Here is a 27937-nt window from a genome sequence, read left to right on the forward strand (position 1 = left end):
CTGGTGTATATCAACGGATTACGACATAATTCCGGTATAAGTTTTATTGAAAATCTTACTTTAAAAAGTGTTATTTGATTGTAAGACTTTCAATGACAAATGATAATTCGAGGATATTCAACATTGAATCGGATGGACGAAAGCAATTAAATTCATTTTAAATCGGAAGTTTTATCTTCGCGTAAAAAGTTATTTCGTAAGTATAATAATTATCATCACTTAACTAATTAACGTTTTTTTGGCGTAATAAAGAGTTCGAGAGGAGATCGGATCAAGTAAGCCCACCTACAAATAGAGAACCTAGCGACCCGACACACTCAAGTGATGGTGAAAACATCGTGACACAGTGGTCTGAACGATAACTCTCATATATACGATAGCCTAATGGCATGTTGGATCGGACAGTGCTCACAGCGCAAACTAGACGATCTCTGACAACCCCTCTTTGCAATCAAGATCGATGAAGGGGATGCCTAGAAAGTGTTTGATATGACATCATCCTGAAATGGACAGTTCCATAGGAACAGATCGGTCATATATTCTTGCGAGAAATAATTTTGGTGCGATTAAATCGGCTTGTTATGAGAATTGTACTATCGGTTATTTCCAAATAGTTATTGGGAGGATAAAAGAGTAAGGATGGTGGACTCATGCATCGTATTGCATACATGATATTATTCGATATTGATTCTAATTTCTCGAGTTTTATACTTCATTCATCGTTATTATATGATTGTATGATCACATGATATATTTGTACTCGTGTGTTGTCTTGGTGTATTATTCCGTGTAATTCCACGACGTCGATGACAAGTTTTTCATAGATGTTTTACTCCCTCTCTTTTCTTCTGGTGTATTTGTACGCATGTTCAGATGGACCCATCATCACTGATCCGAGGTTATCGCTTCACTATGTCCTAGGAGGGGACATGGAGTGTTGAGGGTAATCGACACACTTACACAGGTCCTTGCGACCTGGAGCTGGATTGGGTAAGCAATGACTAAGTTCTGCATCCTCCACCATATTACGCAGTTCGGGAGGCATCATTCACTTTGCCCGACCGAAGACCTGCAACCACCAGACTTTCTGTATCGGCTGAAGCTCGAGGCATACCAGAAGTTGTTAGGACATGACCCCAAAAAGGATTCTCATCATCAGGATCGGCACCAAGAGAGACAGACGGAGCCATGCCAAGGGGGTACACCCCGAACCCCTCGATGGATTGGGAGAGCGGATGAAGTGGAGGAGGAGGAAGACAACGACGACTGTGTAGAGCTGGTCTGCATAGAAGATTCAGTTGAGGTCATTGAGATCTCTTCTGACTCGGAGGTGGACGAAGACCCTAGCGAGGCTTTTAGTGCACCTCCGGTTTAGGAGGTTTCTCTTTTGATTTGTTGTGGTAGGAACCTGTGTGATGTAATTTTTGTAATGTCAATGCCCCGACATTATTTTCTTTGTATTTTTCAGTTTTTTAATTTGTGGCAATGATTAGATTTCGCCCTGCAAACAATTTTGTATTTATTCAAGAATTTTATGAATGAGAAGTATTCAGAAAAGAATTGTGTTCATTTAATTATCTTCAATGTATTAAGAATTTTATTTCCGCAAGGTTTGAAAATGTGACTTCTTGATAATGGAATAAGGTAAAAGTGAAAATGATTTGTAAGTTATAGGTTACAAAAAAAAGGAAAGAAAAATTTACCAATTTTTCTAAGAGATTAAATATATTAAATATGAAATGATTTTCGATGTGTTACACGAGGTATCCAACATGCTGGAGAATTTGAAAGATTTTCCTAAGAGCTCAGATTATGTTGAGAAAACAACACCCAACGGAAGATGTGTCGACGTGTGTGTGATGAAACTTCCACTTTCTCTTATGAAGGTGCAACACAAAAGTTCTGATTTACTTGAAGATAAATATGAACATTCATTTTTTGTCCGGCCCAGAAAAAGCCCAAAACATTTTAAATGAAAATAATAAAATGACTTTACTTACTTTTAATGAGTAAAAATAATTAAAACCATTTTATGGAATTTTTATATTCGAAATTAATTAAATTAGTGAAATTAAAAACACTTGGAACATCTTTCTAGAAGCTTCATTTTACAAAAAAAAAATAAAGAAAAAATATAACAAATAATAATACTAAATCTATGTTGATAAGATTCTTAAATCTAGGTGATTGGGTTAACCAGAGATATAACAAATAGTAATACTAAATCTATGTTGATAAGGTTCCTAAATCTAATTGATTGAGTTAACCAGAAGTATAACAAATAATAATACTAAATCTATGTTGATAAGGTTTCTAAGTCTAAGTGATTGAGTTAACCGAAAATTCTAAAATAATAATACATAAATCAAGGTTGTTCGAGTTCCTAAATCTAAATGATTGGGTTAACTGAAATTTAAATATAAAATATATTAATTTTCAAAAAAAAATAAGTTTGTAAAAAATAAAAAGGGCTCGCAAACCTATACAAATATAGGGATGGAAACGGGCACGGGTAGTAGCTACCTGCAACCCGTTTCAAAATAGGAGAACATTACCCATACCCGCCACACTCGTACGGGTACCCTGTGAGAAATTTGTGGGTATTTATGGGTACCCGCAAGTACAACGGGTACCCACATGTTTCCTATATTATAAATTAATTTTTAATTTTTTACTTCTATTATGTTTTAAATGAGATAAAACTTAATTATTTTTTTACCTTTTGATTGAATATTTGAAAAAAATGCTAAATTTATTGGTGTTTTCTATTTGTGTGTTTTTTGTTCTCATTTCCTTAACAAAAAGTATATATTTTCTTTGTAAAACATGTATATTTCTACACATATAATAATATTTGTAGGGTGTTTCACCACCAAACTCAATAAAATATGTAAACAAAGTAAAAAGAAAAAATATACATAGTGTAATGAATATTAGAATAATGTACTTTTTATTTTAATTAAATATAATATATTAATCATATAAATAACGGGTACCCGCAGGCACGGGTACCATAATATCTGTATCCGCCCGTATGTGCTATGGGTATTTTTAAAACTCGTTTATAATATATATGTCTAAATATAAGCTACAATTTTGCTACTCTAGTATTTGCAGGAAATAGATTTTCAGCAAGTCTATATGTGTTAAATAAATTTTATTATATCTAATAAAAATTCATTGTTGGAGAGATTATTCTAATTTAGAAGAGAGAGGCAAAAAGTTGATACATAAAAATAATTAAGAAAGATTTAGAAATTAATGTTTTATCAATGTACGTAATTTATAGTGAATATTGTAGTATATTTTAATTCATGTAACTGACTTCACCTACTCGTATAACAACCAAACCTTAATTTCATTAGTTGAGTTTGCTAGTAGAATTGACAAAGCAGTTCAAATGAAATTATGTGTTATGCAAATATTATACACTCTGAAGTCTCCTCTTTTTTTTATAGTAAAATATTGTAGTTATGCAACCAACAACGGTAGATTAAGGATAAGTTAAGAGCACTAATCATGATTTTTCTGATTGATGGCATTGATCTTTTATGGATTTATCAATATCTCTCTAATAATCAGTAATGTTAAAGATATCCTTTCAAACCAAACATGTAAACTTTGGAGTTCTATCATATTCACATGTTTTCATTCAAATTAACAATTGTTGGCATTTGTGGATGTTGTGAATTTAATTTGATTTAAAGATTTATAATATATATATATGTCATGATCTTCTATTTACTTTTGGACCATATTTTATTTCCAATATCAAGGACATAAAATGTGGTAGCCTTTGTTTTATTCCTTTTTATTAATTTTTTTCTCATTGGAGCTTTGGGATTTTGCTTCTTGAAGACCTTCCTGTAGGGGGTAACTCTGATGTAATTGATTGCTTCTGTTGTAATTCATGTAAATGAAATCCATATACAACATTAGATGATGGTGTAATTCATGTCTATTTGTTTATCAACCTTTAATCTTCTCTTCTAATGGAGGCAATATGAACTACACACTTACACATTCAACAGTCAAATGTTCTCTTCCAAGGAAACAATAATAAAGAGTTTTTGGTCTCATTTCATTTTCGTATATTCACAATTCAAAATCTGTCACCATACACTTATTCATTTCATTTGCATTAGAAAAGAGGGTGATACAAAAATTTGTCATGCAAAACACATTTAGGATATATTTGCGAGTTGAGTTTTGAAGGAGTAAGAAAATAAAAAGAATGTTTTAGAGTCATCTTATAATATACTTCATAATCTTAAAGTCTTTTGTTTACTTTCATTCATTTACAAAATCCAACTTACAATTTTAAAAATTCATTTAGAAGATTGCTATTCTCACTTCAACTTTGCATAAATTTTGACATGCATTAATTAATCTTGGAATAAAAAAGATAAATTGAAGTAAAGTATATATATTTTGGTAATAAAATGTAACATTTTAACTATTAAAAAAATGATGGAATGGCGATAAAAGGGTATAAATGATGGACCAATTCCAAAGTATACATAAAATAAATGCAATATATATGAATAGTAGCTTCTGTTACGGCACCTATAGCGTTCTCATCACAATAATCCCTTATTTTTATGTCCATACTTTATTCTTATCCTTTTGTTTCCATTTTCATTATTTTCAGTAATTGGTCCGTTTCATACGGAAAGTCAATAAGACATTTTATTTCTTTTTTTGCTATTTTCATTTCACCCTCACATTCATTACTTTTCTGTTATATATTTACTATTCTAATAAAAAAAATGATAATAATTAATAAATGAACATTTATTTTATACTTCTTTCTTTCCTAATTAAGGTTAATACAAATTTCAAGTTTATGAGGACAATATTGTATTTTTCTGGAGTTGGTTATATATAAAACTATAACCCATTAGTATAAGGTTCTTCATCATTCATCTATAAAGAAAGAGAATAACATTTATTTAAATAGTGGGTGTATTCTTTAGCTTCTTCCTTAATGTAATTCCATTCATTTGCATGATAGCTCAAATCTCAGTTATTGTTGGTAAAGTTTTTTATATTTTTCTATTTTCTTCCATTATATTATTCATTTACCTTATTCAAAAACAACACTGGTTCTTTCTGTCTCTGGGTTTTCTCATTGTTACATTATTACATATAATATAATTCTATACCTGTATGTATTATATAAAGTAATGAACATGAATATAAAAACAGCAAGATAAAACACAGCATTAGAAAATATAAAGTAATGAACATGGCAAACTCTTGAAGATAATAATAATAATAATAATAATAATATTTCCAATATCATCTTTTCTTCATTATCCTTTCTCTAAGAGTGCAACAACAAATCTAATTTTATTTTTCTTAGGATAATGGTGAACAAGGTTTAGATTCCTTTTCACCTTGAAACAATGTTAGATAATAGAGAAAGATTAATAACTTCATGGATATATGTATTTACCTAAAGGGGAAATTAATAACATATATACATATATACATATACATGTTATCTTAATAATGTCACATATAGAGGGACTTTGGACAATCTTTATTAACACAACCTAAAAAGGTGTTTTTGTCTTCTTCTTGTTACATATTACATTATTTCTGTACCATTTCTGTTTCTCACTGTGAATTAATTCCTAGGATCTGTGATTGTGTTGTGTGTACCTTATATGGGGACATGGACTATTCCACATCGATCATGTTTTCCTGCAATTATAATAACCGAAATTATAACCACAATTTAGAACACTGGATGACACATATTATATAGTACTGACTACTTTTCAATTTGCAACTTGGTATCTTCGGTGTTTTTTCTTATTTTTTTTAATTTAGTTTTCATTCTACCCCTATGTTTTGATTCCTCTTAGTGTTTTTCTTATTTTCTTTTGGTTACTATGATTGTGATTATTGCGGCCGTCACTATTGCGTTGTGGATTGCGGCCATTGCGATGTGAATTATTTTATGAGTAAAAATATATTTTTCACATCGATACGGTCTGATGCGACTCGATGCGGTTGCATTGGGCCTAATATGGTCAAAATGAGATCTAATGTGGTTGTGATGCGGCTATTGCAGTCGCATCACTGTTATTCGATATCACACCGCAATTACGCAATTACAGTGTGATGCGATTGCAGCGATCACCACAAACGCAATATTGCGACGACATCACGTGATGCGGTCCACAATTTGATACATTGATTCATGTTATTAGCACATTATGCAATGTTCCTAAGCATCAATATTGTTGATGGTGTGATAGGACAAGTACAAGACTTAAGGTTGAAATTGTGAAGGAGTTGTTAATGGCATCAACATCTTGTGTTAGCCATATCCCATTAATCCCCATGAAAGAGTATCCTCCACCTCTTGCAAAATATGAGGAGGTTACAACAAATCCTAAGCTTTTCATGCTTACCTTGGAGAAGCTCCATGCTTCTATGGGTACCAAGTTCATGTAAGATCTCTTCATATCATTTGATCATCACCTCTACATATTTTATCTTACTTTGTTATGATGTATTTGCGATTTGAGTCTTGGAGATGAAGGAACGAAAAGGTTTCAGGATCATAAATAGATTTGTGAGATGACTCTGAAGTCTTTCCTTAGTGTTTGTTTGTGTGTCTTTGGAGGGAAAGATATGTCGGGTTCAGAGTCATCTTACAAGTGTGTTTCAAGACTCTAAAGTCTTTTCTTTCCTTTTTTCTCCCTCGAAAATCCAATTGGTAATGAGTTTGTTAAAACTAGATGACAAGTTAATTTCAAGTCCATAAGAGGGAACACAAGGGTTTTTTTTCTTCATTTTTCATTAAGATTTGAAAATACTAGCATGTTATTCCTAGTACTAGAATTTGGCAAAGTGATCTTCATTTTTGAAAGTTGAATATGTTTTACTAGCACTAAGGCATAAATAGCATGGGGAATAATTTTCAATGAAAAAAAAAAGCTAACTAAAAAATAAAGGCTAAGACTCAAATAATTTAGTGGAAAAAATGATTCTGCAATTTGTTGTAAAATAAAGGGTAAGTTGTGGCTTGTGTGATTCTATTATAGTTGAAGATTATGAAAACATAGTTATGGTACTAAAATTTTGTTGTAGGATTCCCATTATTGGGGGCAAAGAACTAGATTTGTGTCGCCTCTTTGTTGAAGTGACTTCTCGTGGAGGGATTGAGAAGGTACGATCTCAATATTTATAATATATCTTTACTATTTTTCTTAAATTGTTGAATATTATGTGCAGTGTTTTAAATTGCCGATTGTGATTGTGGTCATAGTTGTGTTGTGATTAATACGATTGTAATTATTAGGGTTGTTGTGATGTGAATTGTGACCGTTGAGATATAAATTATTATGATTAAAAAAATATTTTAAATTCAGTTAAGCCTAATGTAGTTTGATGTGATTGTGTTGCAACCTGATGCGGCTCTATTATTGTGATTGGTATCATACTCCAATTGCAAAATGATATGATTATGGCAACCACTACAACAACAATATTGCGGTTATATTACATGATTTGGTCTACGGTTTGAATAATTGGTTACCATATTTGAACGTAAGAGCTTTTTTTGTGTTATCAACATTTCTTCATGAAAAACATGTTTAATATGTTGGTCACTTGATCATGGAAATTTTATGGATTATCTCCAATTAATGAGTGGTTTTGCTTATGTTTTAGATGAAATAGCTTTTCAAAAATTATAAAGTGTGGCTGGATCTTAAGATTTCTACTTCAAGGTCATTGTGGAAACTTGATAGAATTATTACAAGGACTAGAAATTGATCCCATGATTAAAGTTATATACATTGTTCTGTATTTATATAATTCTTTGGTTCCCCTATTTTGCATTGTGCTTAGTTATATCCTAGTTCAGCTTATTTTCTGCTAGAAGTTTTCTAGGAAGATTGTGTCCATTATCATGAAAAACAAAAAATCACTAATTCTATGTGTAAAGATTTATACACACAGTTAATACATCATTCACCATTATTTGTATTATTTATATTTAAAAGTCAATGACGATCATGAGGGTGAGCTTAGACATAATGGTAAGGCTGGGGCTTAGTTAGTGACTATGATATCATGGTTTCAAATCTTGTAAACAGTCTCTCTGCTTGATAGGGTACAGTTGCATAAATCTATCGTCCCCAGACTCCATTAAGTTAGAGTCTAATGCACTGGGTCGTCCTTTTTAAAAGTCAATGATAATCAAATATGAATAATACATGTTTTTTCGCTTATTCATTGCATATTGTAACTTTTCCTTGTTTTTATAGCTGCAGTGAAAGCAATTATAATAACATTCCGACATGTATTGCAGATAATTAAAGAAAGAAGATGGAAAGAAGTGACTTCAGCTTTTAATTTTCCATCAACAGCTACAAATGCTTCCTTTGTTCTAAGGAAGTACTATTCTTCATTGCTTTATCACTATGAACAAATCTACTATTTCAAAGCCAATCAATGTAACCATGCAACTTATGGTTTGTATATTTATATGAAATTGTTTGTTTTAGCTTTTAACTATTACTTATGCCTTTTCTAATGTACAAAATGTTCATTGCACTTTGTTAGGTGCTCTTCAAAATCAATCAACCATGCCATTTTCTAATCAATGGACGCAATTTTCGCAGACTTTGCCCGGAATTCAATCAGCTATCTTTCAACAATCAAAGGTTAATGCTGCTGATTTGTCTGAAGGTATCTACATTTCTTATCTGAAAATAAAATTGATTAATGATCACATTAGGGAAGATGAGCAGATTATAAGAAAAGAAGTTATATGATCATAAGAACTTTAAGTCTAGGCTTTTTACTACTTAGCTACATTAGAGAAAAAAATTGGATTCTGAGAAGGTTAAATAAACATTGTGATGAGATTAATCCAAGACATAAATATTTATCTATGCACTAGTAGCCAAGTTCAAATAATATGTATGGTCTAGTGCCATATTTTGCATGCATATATCTTCCAATAGCCATTAACACTATATTGAAAATCTTTTAATCTCTATTAGTTTTATGATACAGCTACTTCAATCACTTTGTCTTGTTTGTAAGAATTGGAATTCTCTCCAGTGCTGAAATATAAGGGGAAGAGGATATTTAAAAAAAAAATCAATAATGCTGTAACCGGGGTGGGTGAACCCTCATAGATATCAGGTGCAATAAATGCATATCTGAATTATTGAAAAAAAATTGGTGTCATATATTATAATCTAAGTTCAGTTTAGCCTCTCCAGTATTGGAGAGAATTCTAACCCTGTTTATACATGGCATATATGCTTTGAAGAAAATACTAAGGTTTTGTGCATGATTTGAAAGATTTTAATCAAATACATAGTTTAACATAATCTTCCTATCATTAGAAGGAAATGGTTCTATTTAACTTGTTTTGTTAGATTATTATAAACATGTATTGGGTTGATTGTGTTTTCTGTAGCTTTTACTACAACATTTACTAGTTTAGAACATAATCTTCCAATTTCTTTAAGTTATAAAACTCAAACATTTCCCTTTACCCTGTTCCATTCTGTTGTTTTCTCTTGTTTTCTTGAAGACAAATCTACAATTCAATCACCTACAACTTTCTGAATATCATTTATTAGTTAATAAGCAGTGCGGTAATTCAAATTGTGGACCGAGTCACGTGATTCAGTCGCAATAGTGTGATTGTGGTGACTGTCACATTAGTGTGATTGTGGTGACTGTCACAACTGTATCACACACTACAGCATAAACATATCAGCATTTGTGTCATATCATACCACATCAAATTCAAAAATATTTTTTTAGTCATAAAATAATTCACACTACAATGACCATAATCTAGTAACTGCAACCATAACTGTGACCGTAACTGCAATTTAAAACACTAAGTAGCGCAGTTTCTTCACCTGTGTCTTAAACAATATCATCATATATGGCAGGTTCTCAAGTCCTTGGAGTTATTGATGGGAAATTTGAAAGTGGTTATCTAGTTACTGTTTCATTGGGTTTTGAGACACTCAAAGGTGTACTTTATGATGTTCCACAAATCCCTGTAATGCCATCATCACATTATCACAATGTTATGGCTAATAAGAACAGCGTTGCTTCTGCTTCATTGGGTGTCCATCGTCGCCGACGAAGGAAGAAATCGGAAATCAAAAGAAGAGATCCTTCCCATCCAAAACCCAACCGAAGTGGTTACAATTTCTTCTTTGCTGAGCAGCATGCAAGACTAAAACCACTACACCAAGCAAAGGACAGAGAGATTAGTAGGATCATTGGTGAACTTTGGAACAAGTTAAAAGAGCCTGAAAAACTAGTAAGAAATATGTTACATATTATTTCATGCACGCTTTTTAAATTACGGTCGTAGTTATGTTACATTCATTGCAATGTAGTTCACATGACTACAAATGTGATCTCATATAGCAACAAAACTATCAAAACCACAATATTACTACCTCGCGGTCTGCGACCGCAATTTAAAAATCTCAATTTCACGAAATGGGTTTTGTATAGTGCACAAATAAGACATGTATCTTACATTATTTTCTTAATATCATTAATGTTAAGGTTTATCAAGAGAAGGCTATTAAGGATAAAGAGAGGTACAAAGCAGAAATGGAAGAATATTGTCTTAAACTGAAGACATGCAATGTTAACAATGATGCCATGCAACTACAACAAAGGCTTCCTGAACTAGATAATGCTTTGGTGGATGTGGATATAAAGTTGCATCAAAATGATACAGGTTCTCAATCTCCTGAAGATGAAAATGGCTCTAGTGGAAGTGATTATGAATATGATAAAGGTATAGAGAATGATATTAATATGATGGATGATTCTCATCATGGAACTTTGAGTTTAGATAAGTCTTCAAAGGAAGATAATTATGAGTCTTTTCACCATTGTGTGGAAGGTGGACATGAACAGGTTCAGAAGATGGGTGAGAACAAAAATATGATGCCATTGCTTTAGTGCAAAGTTTTGGAGATTTTAAAGTTGAGGTAGTATTTATTTTCCATTGCTTAGGTTTGCTCAAAATGTTTAACTTTGGGCTTTTATTTTTTCAAGATTAATTCAGGAGTTCATATTTCCTGCATCTGATTAGTTATTAAGTTCACTCATAAGCACTTTGCATACCAAATTCATCCAATGAGCTACAAGATTCATCTTAAAAAATCTCATCAAAGGCGGTCTATCATATGAAATTTATGTCCAGGATAGTAGATAGATGCAATCGTTATGTTTCCGGTATTTAAACTCGTAATATTTAGTTCAGGAGGAGAAGTAACTTTATCACTTTATTATGACAATTGCTAATAAAATATTATTATCAAGTCTCAAAACAATTTGGAATTTTTATGTATTTGCTTATGGTTTACATTTTAGCATATATAAAATGATTCAATATATCAAAAATCATGAATTTTTGGTCCATTAAAACTGGCATCTAGGAGTCGAAAGAGCTCATACCACCAACTATAAGAGACCTTTACCTAACAATCAAGCAACACTTTTTCTTAAACATGCAACTCAAGCTAAGCTTATTTAGCTTTAAGAGATAGTCATATGAAAGACCCTATTAAGCCTAATACAATGATCTATTTAATTATATTATAAGTAAAATTTTAATATAAAAATATAATTTAATTATTATTTTTATGTGTCTATTTAGAAATATTTAAAGACTTTTAAATAGGTTAACAAGTCACAATGTACATATACTTTTAAAAAAACTAAACATGTAAATATGTCATACCCATATTATTATATGTTATATGGGTCTCACCTATTTAAGATAAAGTAAACATGTTAGACCCATATTATTATATATTATATGGGTCTCACCTATTTAAGATAAAGTCCAATTTGACCTATTTTCAACCCTACTCATATCTAATCTAACACAGTGACAACAATTCCTTAATACGATTTTCCAACCAATATTTTTACTAACCAGCTTGAAAACATGATGTCTTTGTATAAATTTGTAAATTAAGAAAGGGAATTGAATTGCACACAAATTCAATAAATATAAAAAAAATTGATAAAAAATAAGCATTCAAAACTTTTCATTTGGATTTCTATCTCTTTATAGAATATGTTCAATTTATATAAAACATTGTGCTACAACAATAACAATAACAACAATTCAGCCTTTATTCGAGTAAGGCTATAATGTTTATTATAAATTATGTTTATTGATAAAATATTAAAATCTAAGTCTTTCTCTATGATTTTTCTTGATCTCTCTTTTCCTATAGAAATTAAACTAGCTTTCCTTTTATCTACTCTTCTCATGAGGGCTTCTATGGCTCACATATTCATAAAACATTGTGCTAGAGTCATATAATATGACTTTGACTTTCTACAAAGGAAAAAAAATTAATTAAGAAAACCAATAATGAAATATAAAAGCTTGGGATCTTGTATGAAACTTCAATTTCACTTCCACCTTTAATAATTCAACCATACTTGCAAACTTAGAGTATGATATGCCAAAAAAGAGGAAACGCTTATGCATAAATCTAGCTTTTGCTTAGAGAAAAAGAAGGATGAAAAAGCGAACCCTGACATAATAATGAAAATCAATAAAATAAGAAGAAAAAATGTCAAGATGAAAAATGTTATACATACCTCTACCTTTTACTTGGAGAAAAATGATGAAAAAAATGAAAAGAAACAAACAGATCAGAACATCATAGTACACTATAACCAGACACCACTAGCTGAGGTTTAGTTTTTGCATATTTGTCTCATTTTATTTGTTAATGTTCAGGACGTAAGAGGAACAAAAGATACACATTTAAAAAATTGGAAGATTTGAATATGGCAATAATCTATAGTGTTATATTTCATTCCTTGTTGAAATTCCTAATCTATAACTATATGTCATTTGATCTATAGATACAACAATGGCTCTTAGGTAAGTTTTATGATTCTGTAGTAAAAATGAAAGAGAAACATTGAAAAGAAAAGAGTAATCAAGTTCTTGCTTACAGTCTAAAACAAAGTGTAATCAAACCTGACATCTATGATTCACCAAGATGTCTATCATTTTCCAAAAAAAACTTGGACCTTCCATGCCACAGGAAGGTGGCAGGAACAGGCTCATTGCCTCACACCAGCTATGCCAACATGATTTCGGAATGTTATATTGCACCCAGCCTTGGTCACCTTCACCCCATAATCAAAGACCATATAATGTCTGTTTGCGAGTTAAATTTTGGAGGAAAGAAGGAAAAAGGAAAAGTTGGGAGCCATGAAATACACTTGTGAGATTACTCTGAAGCCTTCTCTTTCCCTTCTCTCCCCCTTGAAAACTCAACTTGCAAACAGGCTCTTAAGAACCATATTTCGGTTATGAGTCACCTGTAGTGACTGGTTCATGTTTTACATTCTACCTGTATATACAGTGTACAGTAAATGTATAGGGTGCAAAATGATATAACTGCAGTACAAATTATTTCAAACCCTGTAGATGCCATTTCTGACATTAAAAGCATGGCTGGCTTGCCAAGGTTCTAGTCTTCTAGACATTAAAAGGATCAGCCCAAGCAGAAATTCTCACATGAAGACTTTCAGCCAAATAATGACGGCCTTCGATTTCTCGTTTAGTTACCGATCCACCTCCTTTTTCGAGGTGGCCGCTCATGCTTGACTTCTGAGTCCACAGGAATTTCACTTTTGACAGAAGGCAGTGGTACATCATCCAACTTCTTGATAGCCAGAGTCTCCTTTTCACTAGGCATTGGAAGCTTGAACCGCTCGCTACGCTTCTTCAACCTCTGAACTGTGTCAAGCTGCTGATCACCCGATCCTTTTATATCAGCATTCTTCCCATCCATATCTACAGTATCCCTCCCTTCAGCTAACAAGAGATGTTGGTTATCAACATCAACTCTTTTAGCAGGATCATCCACTGGTTTCCCAGCTTCAGAAGGCTTAATGTTATTATCCTTGTCAATGCCTTTGAACTTCGAGGAAGACGGCTTGCTGCCGATACTGAAATCCCTTTCCTTACGGCTTGTCCAGCGTTCTACTTTAGAACGTCCTCTTTGGGTATCTTGCTGTTCATCATCTGAATTGTCTTCCTCACTGGAGCCTTTCAAGTCCTTCACAAATAGAAACTAACTATAAAAATAGACAGAAACTAACCATAAAATTAAAAAACGTCTGCGAAAGAAGAAACAACAATTCATTTTTCCCTGTGAACAAAGTCTCAACCAGAGCACTGCTGACAATATTAATCCACCTGTCAAATACAATGCATCTACAAAGAAATTTAAAAGTGAATCTTAGGTCCACTTTCAGACAAATAAAAAAGCCTTACCCAGTAGTTGACACCAAGGATCCGTTTAGAGCAAGCTCATTTATAGTGGTTTTTCCTATAGTGCATTACTTTTAGGTAACAACCTAGATTTTTTATTTTTAGAATAAAAAGGTTACAACCTAGAATTAACACAATTGAATCATTAATCAATGTAAGAGAACATTCAACAGTCTTACAACAGTTGCCTACTAGCAAACACAAGCCTCTCTCTTTTATCATGTCCATAGTTACATGGTACTGATTCTGATACACGGTACTTGGTTATATGCACTTTGTTAGTTTTTACATTATTACAGAACTTCTTTTATGACAAACCCGTATGTGATACGCAATAAGTGGAATTCAGTACACTTTACGTAGGGTAAATAAGGGAACCATGTAACTATGATCAGGTCCACTTACCCATCAAAAGAGGAGGAAAAACAGAGAGAAACACAAAAGTGACAAAGCTTGCAAGTTGTAACCAGATTGTACTGAAACACTCAGATATGAATAATATCAAGGTTTCTTGTAAATCACCAATCACTTGGATGATGTTTCCAGTATAACCAAAAAATGAAACCAAAATAATAATCTCATTCACAGATAAACAGAAATCATACCTTAAAATATTAATTTAATAGCTTGCCATAAACTGCCAAGTTACTTAGAAAGGCTACCACAATGTAGTAAGTTATAAATTTGTATTGAGTATAACATTTTCGGGATTTATTAAACCTTATCATACATTTGCTTATAAACCTCCCAACTACATTCGAGAAGTCAATCCTTCAAAGTTGACAATCCTAACAGAACAAAATAGTGCTTGGAAGGGAATTTCTTTTAATCTCTGCCAACCCCCCAAGGCATGAATTTGGGAAAAGAGGAACCATAAAATTGTGAAAGCTAACCATTCAAGATCAATGCCTTCCTTTCCGTACATTATGTGGCTTGAACCAACAATTCAGATATGATTACAATTTACAAGGCACTAAATTGCAAACTCAACAAAATTGTTGAGCACCTTGATTCAAAGAGGCATATATGGAGAATGCTAAAATTCATGTAAAATGAATACTATGCTTTACAAATAAAGCTTCATGTTTTACATTTAAGCATAAAACATACCTTCTCACTGGTTGGGCCACTTAGATTTTCTTGAGTTCTCCTGGACAGGCCTAAATTATTAAGATTATTAACATCAGGTTCTTTGCTTTTCCCTGAGCCTTCATTATGCTTTCTCTCATTAGCTCTTCGGTTATCTGTAGCATGAGCATGATCGCGACTACTTGACCTTTCCTGCCTAGATCGTCTTTCCTCACTATTATATTGATTTCCACTGGCATATGCATCATCACGCCCCTTGTGATGTGTACTTTGATCCTGAACCCGACCTCTCCTCTTCAACTGGTCAATGTGTCGCATTGCTTCTTTAGATTGATATTCCTTGTCAAAAATTTCAACTTCATCCTTAGCCCGAACATGTCCAACCAATGATTTTTCTTCAGCTCGTCGTCCACTTCTTACAGAACTCCGTCCTTCGTCTCTTTCACGCTTCGGTATGTGTTCTTCATGGGACTGTTTCATCCGATGCCTCTCTTCCCTTTCTCTCAGCCTATCACCCCTTTCTCTCAGTAGCCAGGTCTCATCTTTCTGCCTGGCAACATGTTGATCATCAAAGTTATCTCTACTTCTTTTAAGGTCATCTCTCTTTCGTGGGTCCAACAATTCACTTTCTCGCCTTCGCCGACTTGCATTTTCTCTGTAGCCATGCAGAAATTCTTCTTTGTCAATATGCTCCCTCCTAAGGTATTCCTCATCCTTCCTTTTCTTGCTATGGTAATCCTCCATAGCTTCATACCTAATCCTCAAGTCATCATCTCTTTCCCTGTGTCTTGAATCTCTTGATGCAACATCCTTATCATAAGGAACCCTGTAGCTGCCATTATCGAAATATGTTCTAGAATGAAGGCTATCATCTTTGTCGCTTCTCTCATTTTCTTGAACCCTAGCCCTATCCCTCTTTCTAGGTTCATCATTTCTAATCCTTCTGCTAAAGAGATCATCTCTTTCTGTCCAATCCATGTCAGAATTGTGCCTATGTTTTTGCCTATCTAACCCATCCATATTTGTGGGCAAATGACGAGCTGAGTTAGGATGCCGATCCCTGTAAGGGTATGATCCCTCTCTACCTTTAGGTATCATGCGATTTCTTTCAGGTTCCTGCTTTACATCATGCTCCCTTCTATAGAGTCCCCGCTCATTTTCATCAGGGTGCTGTCTGATGCTACCCAATCGTGCTGATCGTGGATGCTGAACTACTTCCTCAAAACCTTCCTGCTGCTTCTGAGTATCCCTGCTGCTTGATGATATTGCTTTGCTATTATCACTGCCTCTTGCAGCTTTTGAGTCCTCTCGATCATCAACTTCATCAAGCAAAGGTTGCTCAACATCAGATGTTAACATCTGTCTCCTATCCTTAAGCGTGTCTACTTTTTCTACTGTATCTATACTTACTTCTTCCTTTTCCAATCTGGAACTTTCATCCGCTGCACCAGTGTCCTCAAGCTCAGTATTTATGTCCTCCACACTGGACTCCCTCGTGTCTTTAATCACAGGAGATGACAAAAGTGCACTATGTCTTACTTCCATGCTTTCGACTGACTCTTCTTTTTTATCATCAATAGTTGCCAATTCTCGGATAGGAGTAATAGGAAGAGACTGAGCTTGCACTCTTTTTTGTGTTAGCCTGTTAATAGAAAACAAAGATGGCATTCATAAATTGCAGATAAAAACTATCAAGCCTATGCAAAGTGAATAAGAATACATATTCTTAATAATCAAGTACACCAAAGGACTCATAAAAGATTCCTTCATGCAAGAAATAGTACCTAAGCACCTATAAAGAGGGGCAGCCCTTTCTCCTTTAATATAAATTTGACGCAAGATCAACTTTAACCTATGTTCTACTTTTACATCTAAGTGGTTGCATAATCTCTATCTTAGATTCAGCCTTCTTTTTTTCCAACAAAACATATGTTGAATATTTTTTTAATATGATATACTCCATGTTCATGATGAACATCTCCAAGAGCTCAAACTCATCTGTTTAACACAACAGAAAATCTCTTACCAATCACAACACAACCCTTAACATCAACTAACCAGTTTGTAGAGATATTAAATCTATGCGAGTTCATGGTGACTTAATTTATCAAGAAAGACTACGAGTGAAATAAAATTTCAAAGTGGGAAATTTTACCAGAATTAGCTGATTGAATGAAGGGGATATGAGAGAACAACGAAGTGCGATAGTGGTTAAAACACAAACATACAGGTTGATTATTATGAAGGCATATACCCCATTTACTAACCTTTCTTCACTGGAGGAGCTGACATTGACACCACAGGGCCTAGGATTTGGGCCCCTAGACCCAGAGTAGGAAAACAGCTCTTCCTGTGGGAAGAACAAATTTTCACCTCCGTTAGGTATGTTAGCAGAATTAGAATTCATAAATGGCACTCTTCCTGCAAGCTCTTTCTTTCGACCAATATATTCCCGTGGAAAACCATCAAAATACTCAGGCTCCAACCTTGGAGGTTCATCTACATAGTCTTCTCTAAAATCCTCTCTTCGGGGTTCAACATCCTCTGCTTGATCTTGGACACAGTTTCCTGCAGAGGAACCATCATCTTCGGTATCCTGTAAAACAATCTGTTCACAAAAGTACTTAGTAATGTGTGCAGTACATATGCAGGAGGAGGTGGCATAAAAAAGCGTAATCTGATGGCTAAATGTTTTATATGAAAAATCATCAAATACCTCAATGATAGCATCTGAATCACGGTTTCGAGGAGGGCGGGTATCAAACGAAGGAAGGCGTTCACCATAGCCACTTCCTACCTGTATTGCTCTACCAGTTGGCTGGTAGGAAGTAAATTAAGATATCAATATATTAGCCTAAAGACAAAATTAGAGAAGAAAGGGCAAAATATCTACTACTACAAACATGTTATCTTATATTGACCAGCAGAAAGCAGGCCAAGAAGCAAACTGGGAGCACACATGTGGCTCAAATATGAAAGTAAGTTTCTATAAAGCAGGTAATAAAAATATTTTTAATGCAAAAAAGTATTTAGATAAATACATACTAGGGATGGTCGCACATGCCCAGAACCTTTCGTGACACCACTTTGTCCGACATTTAACTTCGCAGAATTTGCATTTTCAGTAGTTACATCATGTATACCAGTAGCTGCAGCTAATTCAGGTGGCAGATCCGGATCATAATCCTGGAATGAATCAACTAGATTGTTTAACTTAATGAAAGAATCAGTGCACAATAACACCACAAGAACAGTGATACATAACTAAATCAAAATACACTAGCACCTCTACCTGCTCTTTTCGACCACTCTCATAAACACGGATCTTGCTTTGCATCGTAGACTCCAGGTGCAGTTGCTCCTAAAAAGTCAAATACATTGATTTTTCCATCTAAACTAAATTTCTGGAGAATAATGACAGCGTGTTAATAGTTTACCAGTTGTTTGCAATAATCTTTCCAACTGTCCTCATTCAAGCCAAAGTTGAAAAAATCTGATGCATCAACATTTGGATATTTCCATGGTTTCTCCTCAAAACTCTCAATTCCAACATCAAATATTGTCCTGAAATAATTGGCAGAATTAAATAAGTATTGACTTAGTGACACATAACTTAGATTTAGTTATCCATGTACTAGAAACATCAAAACATTTGAAATAAAAGTATCCTACATTGTAAGTGTGCTTCTGTTTTAACTTTTTACTCAATAATAGAGTGACTAATGTAATGACAAACTCCATAAACAGAAATTTTGACATATTATTAATCAGCAAAGTATGTTAGAGGGAATGTGTTCTTAAAAAGGGAGCATACCACTACGTTAACGATGCGCAGTATGAGGAGTTCCATTCATATGCCACCAAGACCACAAAACAAAACAATACAGGTTTCTTTTTATCAGCCAAAACAAATACAACTTAACAATAACATTCCAACAAAAGTAAATAATGAACTAATTAACTTAACACAAATATTACAGATTATAGGTCATTATGAAACTAATTAATTTACCACAATTGCGTTTACATTTTTACATCAAGAATTACCAAAAAGTCAGACATTTCATAGAGATCCAAAGGCAAAAGAAAAAACAGAACTACGGGAGCTAGCCCCCTACCACTCATTAATTACATGATTATGATTTGGAACACTTCTGTCTTAAATTAACCAATTAATAACAGTCACTTCAAGTCTAGTGTCTTAGTACAACTGAAGGCAAAACAGAATTTAGTCCATTAAAATTTACTTGTGAGAAGGAAGAGTGAAATCCAATCCACCACCAAAACCCCGGCCTGCTACACTATTGCCCCAACCAGGTAATCCAGGTCCTGCATGAAAAACGTTTTGCATTGAAGCCCCTTTTATTCCAGGTGGTCTCCAATCCCCTCGGCCACGACCAGCCATGTTAACGAGTGGACGAATCTGACCAGGAGGTCCTCCTGGAGCAGAAGTAGCAGCTCCTGGAATTGATGATGTACCTGGCCTGACATACTATGCAACAAGATAAAAACAAATCAGTGGATCTTTTCAATTCTAATAGGCCACAATCCATTCATCATATAGTTATATATCCATGAAATAATCATCACGGATGCACAGAAAATGAAAGATTTGACAGTCTAGACTCTAGAGGCATTACAGCAAGACTTTTTCATTAAAAGTTTTAGCTTTAAGATAGAAAAAATCTCAGCAAGATTCAAGAGATACAATTCCAAAGGTAAGAATCAAATCACTTCACTAAAAAGGCCTAGGTCCTATTCTTGCTGTTCTATCCCAAACACACTCTAAGTCAATGTAAACTTTAGGGCATTACCACCCAGACTCCGTTACGATATCATTAAATGTTATATTTGGCTGCGTAGCGTTTTCTTTTTTTCAGCTTTTAACAAAAAGCCAGCTAATTTAAATGATCAAATTGTATCCCAACAACAAATGAACTCCTATAGTCCTAACTCCTATGTACAATTACTAGGTAAGAAACCCTAAACACAAAAAACTGCTTCTTTTTTAAACAACACAATACAGACACTGACCTTAAACTGTGATCGAAATGGATGATAACCATGACTGCTATACCCAACTTTCGGTGCCACGATCATACCCCCGCTAACAGCTGTTTTTCCAGGCTCCCCTTCATCTTTCCTCTCACCATCCACAGGTAGTGCTGCATTCTCAACCCATTGCTGCTCCTCCACGCCGTGATTCGGATCACCATTCGCTACAATAACAAGCCCACCATCATCATCCTCATCATCATCATTATCATTAACCATTCCACCTCTTTCCATTGCAGCCATATGATTATTGTCATTCAATACTATCTTCAAATCGTCATCACTGTCACTATCCCAATCATCACCATCACCGCCGCCGCCACCACCACCATCATCATCATCATACAATATCCCTGGAATAACCAATTCCGTACCAACCTCTCCAATTTCACCACCACCATCATCATCATCGTCTTCGATATCAAATTTCACTTCTTTATCCATCAAATCAACACCTTCCCCATCAATGGCAGCAACCGGTTCCTTGTTCGAATCCAGCAAAGCCCTATCTTCTGATTTCGCAACGCTTACGGCGACGCCATCAACAACCCTAGCTCCGTCATCTGACTCCTCTTCGGCGGCGGCGCGGGTTGATTCAGGGCGGTGAGGAAGAGTGATTTGATTGGTGGAAAGAAGGGGTGCATCGGAATTAGAGTGGGGTGCGGTGTAGGGTAAGAGAACGTCACCGTACAAATCTCCGAACTCGTCTTCGTCGTCTTGCATTGGAAGAAGAGAGAACAAAGGGTTTTGAGATTTGGAAAGTGACAAAACCGGTTCAATGTGTTAAGGTGTCAGATTCATTATTCTACTTGGTTCACTCTCAAATAATACAAAACCAAGTAAGTTTCGACACAATATCGATCTACTTATATAAGGTCTTACTAAATTTATAAACGTTGTATTAACCTAAAAGTTAAAGCTTTGATTTTAGAGAGTAAAAATTTCATGGGCTTTATTCGATTCACATTATTCAAAAAAAAAAATTATTCATTATCCATAAAGTAGGGATTTACTTGGTTATACTAAAAAATATCATCATCTATTTTGAAGTTATAATATGGTTTCTTTGTTGATTTTTGAAGCTTTATACAATAACAACTAAGCGTAAGTGGGTTAATCCGATTATATGGAATATATCATAGAGAGTTGATAAAAAAAATTGTTAGTTATAAACTCTGATAAATATTCAACTTTTATCAAAACTTAGAATAGATTATCTATAACATGAAAGATAAATAGATGGGTTTGGCAAGCTTTATATGCAACTAAATGTTATGATATGTATGGATATTGATCATATTTGTTTGGTTGAGTAAGTGGTTCATTGAAAGGTTTAGAACCACTTACTCTGAATGTGTATTGGTTCTGCTAACCCGGAAGAAGCTAAATCTACTCTATCCAGAAATAGGAGGCCTCAGTTTCCTGAAACTTGTTTGGTTCATTTTCTTGTTTTGTTTTAGTTTCTCTATGACCATAGGACCATCTTTTCTAAAATGAGTAAAAATATAAGGGTAATAAAGTTTCATAAGTTGTTTTTCCATAATTTTTATAGCCTTAACTTGTTTTTTTTAACAGTACAGTTTCATAACAAATAATAAAATTTTGTAGTTTTTTCATTTTGAAGTTAAACTCACCAAAATTGTATATTTTGCTAGTAAGTTTAGAGAGCTATCAGAAAAAACTTGTCACATAGGACTAAAATGAAAGAAAAGAAGTTAGAGGACCAAACTTAAAACAAAATATAACTCAAAGGACCAGTTTATTAGTTTTGCCTATATAAAACTGTTATGCATTCACATTTTTTTATGACTAAGATAACAACTCCTTCAATAGTTTTTTGACTTTTTCCATCCTAATAGTCCATTTTCATTTTTCATATTTTTTGATAATAATTCTCTCTTCTCTATTGCTTATGTTAGCAAGAAAAGGATCTAATTATTTTAACTCACTTGTGCACACATATCTAACAATCTAGCAACATTCTTAGCTTAATGTAGTTGAGGCAATGTTATATGAATATAACAACTCAAAAATTAAAAAAAATGTCATGTGATACAATGGCATAAAACTAGTTTGAACTAATTTAAGTGTATTCTCTAATCTATAGTACAAAATCAGTTATTATCACATAAGATGATGGAAGAAAATGCTAGAGCAAGAGTGCTATGACAAGTTACTTTAATCACATTAATGACCAACAAAAATCATAGCACACACTAGAACTGCTCCTATAGAGAGACCAAAGTTATCAGAATTTGGCCATGCACCTGAAGGAGGAGGTGATATAGGTGCAGCATCAGGACCATCTATAATGGGATTAGAAACTGGAGGAAGTGGTGGATCAACAACATTTGAAACCTCAAGAGGTGGAAGTGGTGCTTCTGCTGGTGGTAGTAATTCAGGTGCAACTGTCTTTAGTAGTTCTCCTGGCTTAGCTGGTAAGATTGTAGGGTCATTGTTGGGGTCACTACATGGACTTCCTGCATATTAGAGAAAGCCAACCAACCACATTAACTCTTGCTTCATTAGTGAAACTGTTATTTTTTTGGTATAACCAAAGGGTATTTCGGGATGTGTGTCTACCCCTCCTAACAAGTGTCGCTCTCAGGAATCGGACCTTTAACATCTTGGTCTACCTGGAGATCCAGTGAAGCTTTACACTACTAGACCAACACCTTGTTGGTCTTGAAAGTGTTATAGGCAGCGTTTGGAAGAGCTTATAGAGAGCTTGTTTGGACTTATAAAAACAGTTTATGCATTGAAAATCATAGATGATGTTCCTATAATTTCTTTTTGGATCACTTCAATAAGCTTATCAGAAAACGGACATGAAAAGAAGCTCCTTTTAGCTTATTTCACAAAAGCTTATTGAGTAAGAGCTTAAGTGAATATTTTATCCAAACTAGTTCAAAGGAGAAGTAAGATTTTTCATGGCTTGGAATAATTAAGAAAACTGAAGAGTGAAATGGTTTAATTACTTACTCATATATCTACTAGCAGTTGCTGGAAAATCAGTGACTATTCCATCAACCTTAGCAGAATGGACATAAGTAGCAATCTCCACATTAGGATCTGACCAGTAATCAAGTGCCAAGGACACATATTCATTTCTGAGAGTATGGACAAATACTGTGAGGTTTGCATCTTTCATCTCTTTAACCACATTTGTCATTCCTGTTAACAAGGAATTAGATGCTCTAACAATAGAGGTTTTTGGAAGATTCACTGCTTCTGCGTACTTCTTAATTTCATCCACAGTTTGCTTCGGTGCATCGCCTATTTTATCATCAATTAACATCACCCTTTTGTAAGATGGGAAATCCTTAAACCTGGAAAGCACCGAACTGTCATCGGATTGGATCAGGACTTGTTGTGTGGCTTGTTGGTCGAAGGTGGCATTTTGCAAGTTAGAGTGAACGGAACATACAATGTCAAGACCCTTCTTTGATGCAAGGTATGCTGCATTCTGTGTAGCAAATGAAGTGAATTAACAGTGCAAAATTTCCAAAGAAAAGAAGCATTATAGGGAGTTAGGGATGCATGTTGTTCACCTTTATGTTGACCAAAACACCGGTTACGCCCTTTGCCTTAGCCAATTCCAAAAATTCAAAGAGGGTTACAAATTTACCACTGTTCTTATATGCTGGGTTTCTTGGAAAGTCATTGCCTTGAGGGTTAACAATTTGAGCTGAAACCAAGAGTTTATCCCATAAGTTCATTGTTCAAATCTTAAAGTCTATATCTATATGTGACTTTCTGAACTACTATATAAGCATTACGTTTTAACGTCTGAATCTCAGTCCACGTGAGGTCAAAGGAGAAAATTCCACTTTTTGGTTGAAGTTCTGGAACATTAGAGGATCGTGACATGAATTTAGTCATTGCAGTGGTATCTGAAATTAGATCTATGCTACTTGAGCAGAATGCAATTCCATCTTTTGTCATTTGAACAGAACAATCTATGATGTCAGCCCCATCATCTATTGCTTTCTGATATGCAAGATCAGTGGAACCCGGATAAACACCACTTGCTCCGTTGTTGCTTATGATCAAAGGTTGTCCTTCAAAACAAAATATAAGATGTTATAGCTTCTCATTTATATGTTTTTCAAGTCTACCATTTAGTGATTTAGTAAATGTGAGTAATAGTAGAAGTGTATTACCTTTTTTTGGCAGTGTGTTGTTGTGTGCAAAACATGCTGAAAAAGCAAGAAATTTGTGAGAACATGTATTGAGCTCAAATAACCAACTTCTTTTGCTTTATTTTTTGAGTGAATGTTGATGCAAACTTACCTATGGCATATGATGCTGTTGGAGCAAAGTCGGTAACAACGCCATCAAAAGAGTCACCATCCTCTATAAATTGTAGGTACTCAGCTGTGGGATCATAGCTAAAATTGTAACTAGAAAAGAAATCATTAGCAAAACCATAAGCATACACTTCTAATCCTTGTTTGTGGGCATCAACTACTAGTGTAGTGGGAAGTCCGAGGTATTTGTCTGGTTTAACCGGCCATATGTAGTCTTTTGGTACCATTATGCCTGATGCGAATGACTTGATTGTTGTAAGATCCTTCACAATTGTGTCGTACGTTTTGTTCGTCGTTGGCTCAACATCATTAGCATTAAGAAGTTGAAAGATGACCTTTGTTTCCTTGCTCACTTTCCCATTGATGCCCTTTAAGAAACCAACCTCTGGAGATGAAACAAAGTCTATTCTATTAGCTCTTTGAATGTCTAATACAACATCAACCAACTTTACACTGTGTTGGTTGTAGAATGCTTCATACTGCAATGAACCAATAAATTGTCACATTAGTAAACAATTATAGAAAGAATTGCACCTCAGTGGTTAAGGATTTTCAAATATCACAACGAAAATATGCTATATATCTTATCATTTGAGAGAGAGAACCTGAGCATTCAACCAGAGCCTTGGTGGAGATTTTTCTCTTAGTATAACATCAACATTAAGTACTGGAAATATGCCATCATAAAAACTAGGCCTTGAGAATATAGCCTGGTTCACTGTAACATAGCAAAGAACAAACATTTAACCTCAAAATCTACACATTAGTTCAGAACAAAAACACTATCTATTCCAGCTATTTTATCTTCCATAGCTCAATCCAATTATGTAAAGTAAGCCTAACTAGCTCTGAATCTTTCAGTTTATCGGATATCAAATAAGACTGTTATCTACGAAGCATGGATAATGCACGGAAGAGTCTTATTCATACATTAAGAATCCAAGTAGTCTTGTTTGAACAACTATTTTGAACAACTTCTTTACATGATGAACATGACATGATGTTTTGTTATGTTCTTTCGGTTTCATTTCTTTTACCGGAATCAAAATGTTCTATCTTTTTAATCTCATGTCCTGTTCTTACATGTCTACCAAATGATACTATCGTTGTTAATGTAACTTGTCGCTAAAGTTTCCTACAACAGACATGCAATGAACAAAATATAGATTGATTCAAGACTTACTTGACACATTTTGGTCAATTTGAGCACTAGTGTAATCCACAGCAAAGTGTCCTCTCACATTCTGACCATTAATATTATAGACTTTCTCTTTAGGATCAAACATTGCTATAGTTGTGGCATTATCAAGCTTAATTCCAGTCATACAAAAGGCACCAGCATCTTTTGTCAATTGAAGATTACACAAAAAAATGCTTATGTCTTTCGACATTGCAATTGCATCTTCACTGCCTTCTGGGAAGAGACCCGTGAAACCACCACGGGCTATTACAAGTGGCTCATTGCCTGCAAGTGATACAAGAATCATGTCATTTCATAGAACCTTGCTAGAACCAGAAGAATGAACATGTTTAAGTGGTTTTTGGTTTGTTTCAAATATCACTTTTTTCACTTTGTTTCCTATGTTCTAACCTTTGTTAAGGAAATTGTGAAAACAGCAAAACTGACATTTTCTTATTTTGAGTGAAAATATGGATGGCATTTGAAGATTCTAAAAAAGGGCTGCCCGGGCATGAGACTCCCACCAAGTGGGGTTCGGAGTCTTATCGTCGTAAATGAATAGGCTTTTTTCTAGGATTTGAAGTTGTTGGACCACACTACAATTGGGGAGGAGCCTCCAACTGCGAGGGAATTCCATTGATATCGGGGTATGGGAAAAGTGGAGAGCCACAAGTAAGACATCACGTCTTCAACCAAAACCTCAAGGCTTACTTCCATAGGTATTTTCCACTTATGAACTCTTTCGCTCTTCCCCTCACATCCTATGTGGGACTTCACACTTGAATAAACCCCACAGAACTCATGACATCAAGATCACAAGGCAAACAACCTTAACAATCGAAATTATAAGATAGTAACAAAATCCGAAATATGATTACTAACCACTTAATGTTGACCAATTTTTGGCAGGTGCAGGAACTTTACTTGGAGCTGCAGGGTGATTTGGAAGTGTAGGTTTCTGGGCCAATGTTGAGTAGATCAACAAGGCAATAAGAAACAACCTTCTTATCATCTTGTTATTTTCCTGTCATAATGTAAACTCTAATTAATAAAACAAATCAATAGAATTACAAAGAACACATGAAACTAGATCATTCTATAGTTGATTCATATTTGATAACACAAAGCCTTAAGGAAAATGATTCATTGTTTACAAAAGCAATTGGTTTAATATATATCAACTCTTTTTAAACATTTATGTTACATTAAATTCTAAAATACTGTTTCTTTATGTTCATATAATGGTTTTCAAGAATTGTTGTTTTTATTTATTGTAAGTTTTCCGTTAGTATTGTGCACAAACAAAAAAAAACTACATTCTTCACACTATTTAACATCATTTTGGAAATTTATTAAACCTTTTTCTAGCACAACAGTAAATCCAAAAATACAGAACTATATAATGATTATTAACTTTTATATTAATATAACAAAAACTCAAACCTTGAACTAGATTAAAAAAGACAGAGATAAAGCACTAAAGTTTATTCACATATTATATGGGTTAGAAGTTTCTCTAGTAGATGACTACCTCAAAAACACAAGAAAAAAGGACATGATTGTGATAATTTCACCAAAAGCAACAACGTATATATTTGATAGAACAAGTATACGTTGTCTCAAACCATGTCGTGTACCAATGACAATGAAGTAAAAAAATAAAATCTTTTTAATTTACATGACATGTTTTTATTGGTGCGAGACATAGTTTGGGACAGACACCAAATCTTTATTCCATTTGGTGAAAATTTTAATACCACAAAGAAAATGAAAGGAAAAGTGATAAAATAACACATGCATGCATGCATGCATTACCCAAAAATCCACACTCACGTCCTAATCTAATGGATGGATGAAACAAACATTCCCTATGAAGTTTCTAGGAAAATCTTCAAGGGAATGCAGTGGAAGTGAAATGAAAGAAAAAGTTAAGCTGATTGTAATTGCTTATTAGTTCAATTGATACCA

At 34.0% G+C, this 27937-nt stretch overlaps 3 protein-coding genes across 5 annotated transcripts; 1 reads left to right on the plus strand and 2 right to left on the minus strand.

Annotated features, from left to right (window-relative positions):
• On the plus strand, window positions 4926-11152 carry LOC109326787 (high mobility group B protein 15-like). Of its 3 annotated transcripts, none has more exons than XM_019559592.1 (7): window positions 4926-5035; window positions 6304-6464; window positions 7108-7186; window positions 8333-8477; window positions 8587-8712; window positions 9942-10321; window positions 10576-11152. In XM_019559592.1, the coding sequence occupies exons 2-7, from the start codon at window positions 6313-6315 to the stop codon at window positions 10978-10980; spliced, it is 1287 nt and encodes a 428-aa protein (XP_019415137.1). In that variant the 5' UTR covers window positions 4926-5035; window positions 6304-6312; the 3' UTR covers window positions 10981-11152. The 3 variants fall into 3 exon arrangements, with proteins under 3 accessions (XP_019415137.1, XP_019415135.1, XP_019415136.1); XM_019559590.1 differs by having other exon boundaries at window positions 8333-8495; window positions 10576-11151; XM_019559591.1 differs by having other exon boundaries at window positions 4941-5035; window positions 6270-6464; window positions 8333-8495; window positions 10576-11151.
• On the minus strand, window positions 13349-21305 carry LOC109326785 (FIP1[V]-like protein). The gene is made up of 9 exons (XM_019559588.1): window positions 20459-21305; window positions 19672-19916; window positions 18862-18988; window positions 18717-18785; window positions 18470-18610; window positions 18141-18242; window positions 17692-18032; window positions 15446-17066; window positions 13349-14120 (listed from the first exon to the last, which is right to left on the minus strand). The coding sequence occupies exons 1-9, from the start codon at window positions 21200-21202 to the stop codon at window positions 13620-13622; spliced, it is 3891 nt and encodes a 1296-aa protein (XP_019415133.1). The 5' UTR covers window positions 21203-21305; the 3' UTR covers window positions 13349-13619.
• On the minus strand, window positions 22535-27894 carry LOC109326786 (glycerophosphodiester phosphodiesterase GDPDL7-like). The gene is made up of 10 exons (XM_019559589.1): window positions 27785-27894; window positions 26852-26993; window positions 25973-26254; window positions 25395-25507; window positions 24773-25268; window positions 24643-24678; window positions 24259-24540; window positions 24031-24167; window positions 23462-23945; window positions 22535-22959 (listed from the first exon to the last, which is right to left on the minus strand). The coding sequence occupies exons 2-10, from the start codon at window positions 26979-26981 to the stop codon at window positions 22667-22669; spliced, it is 2253 nt and encodes a 750-aa protein (XP_019415134.1). The 5' UTR covers window positions 26982-26993; window positions 27785-27894; the 3' UTR covers window positions 22535-22666.

This window comes from Lupinus angustifolius, chromosome LG14 (genome assembly GCF_001865875.1).
Source record: "Lupinus angustifolius cultivar Tanjil chromosome LG14, LupAngTanjil_v1.0, whole genome shotgun sequence".
Taxonomy (NCBI): Eukaryota; Viridiplantae; Streptophyta; class Magnoliopsida; order Fabales; family Fabaceae; genus Lupinus; species Lupinus angustifolius.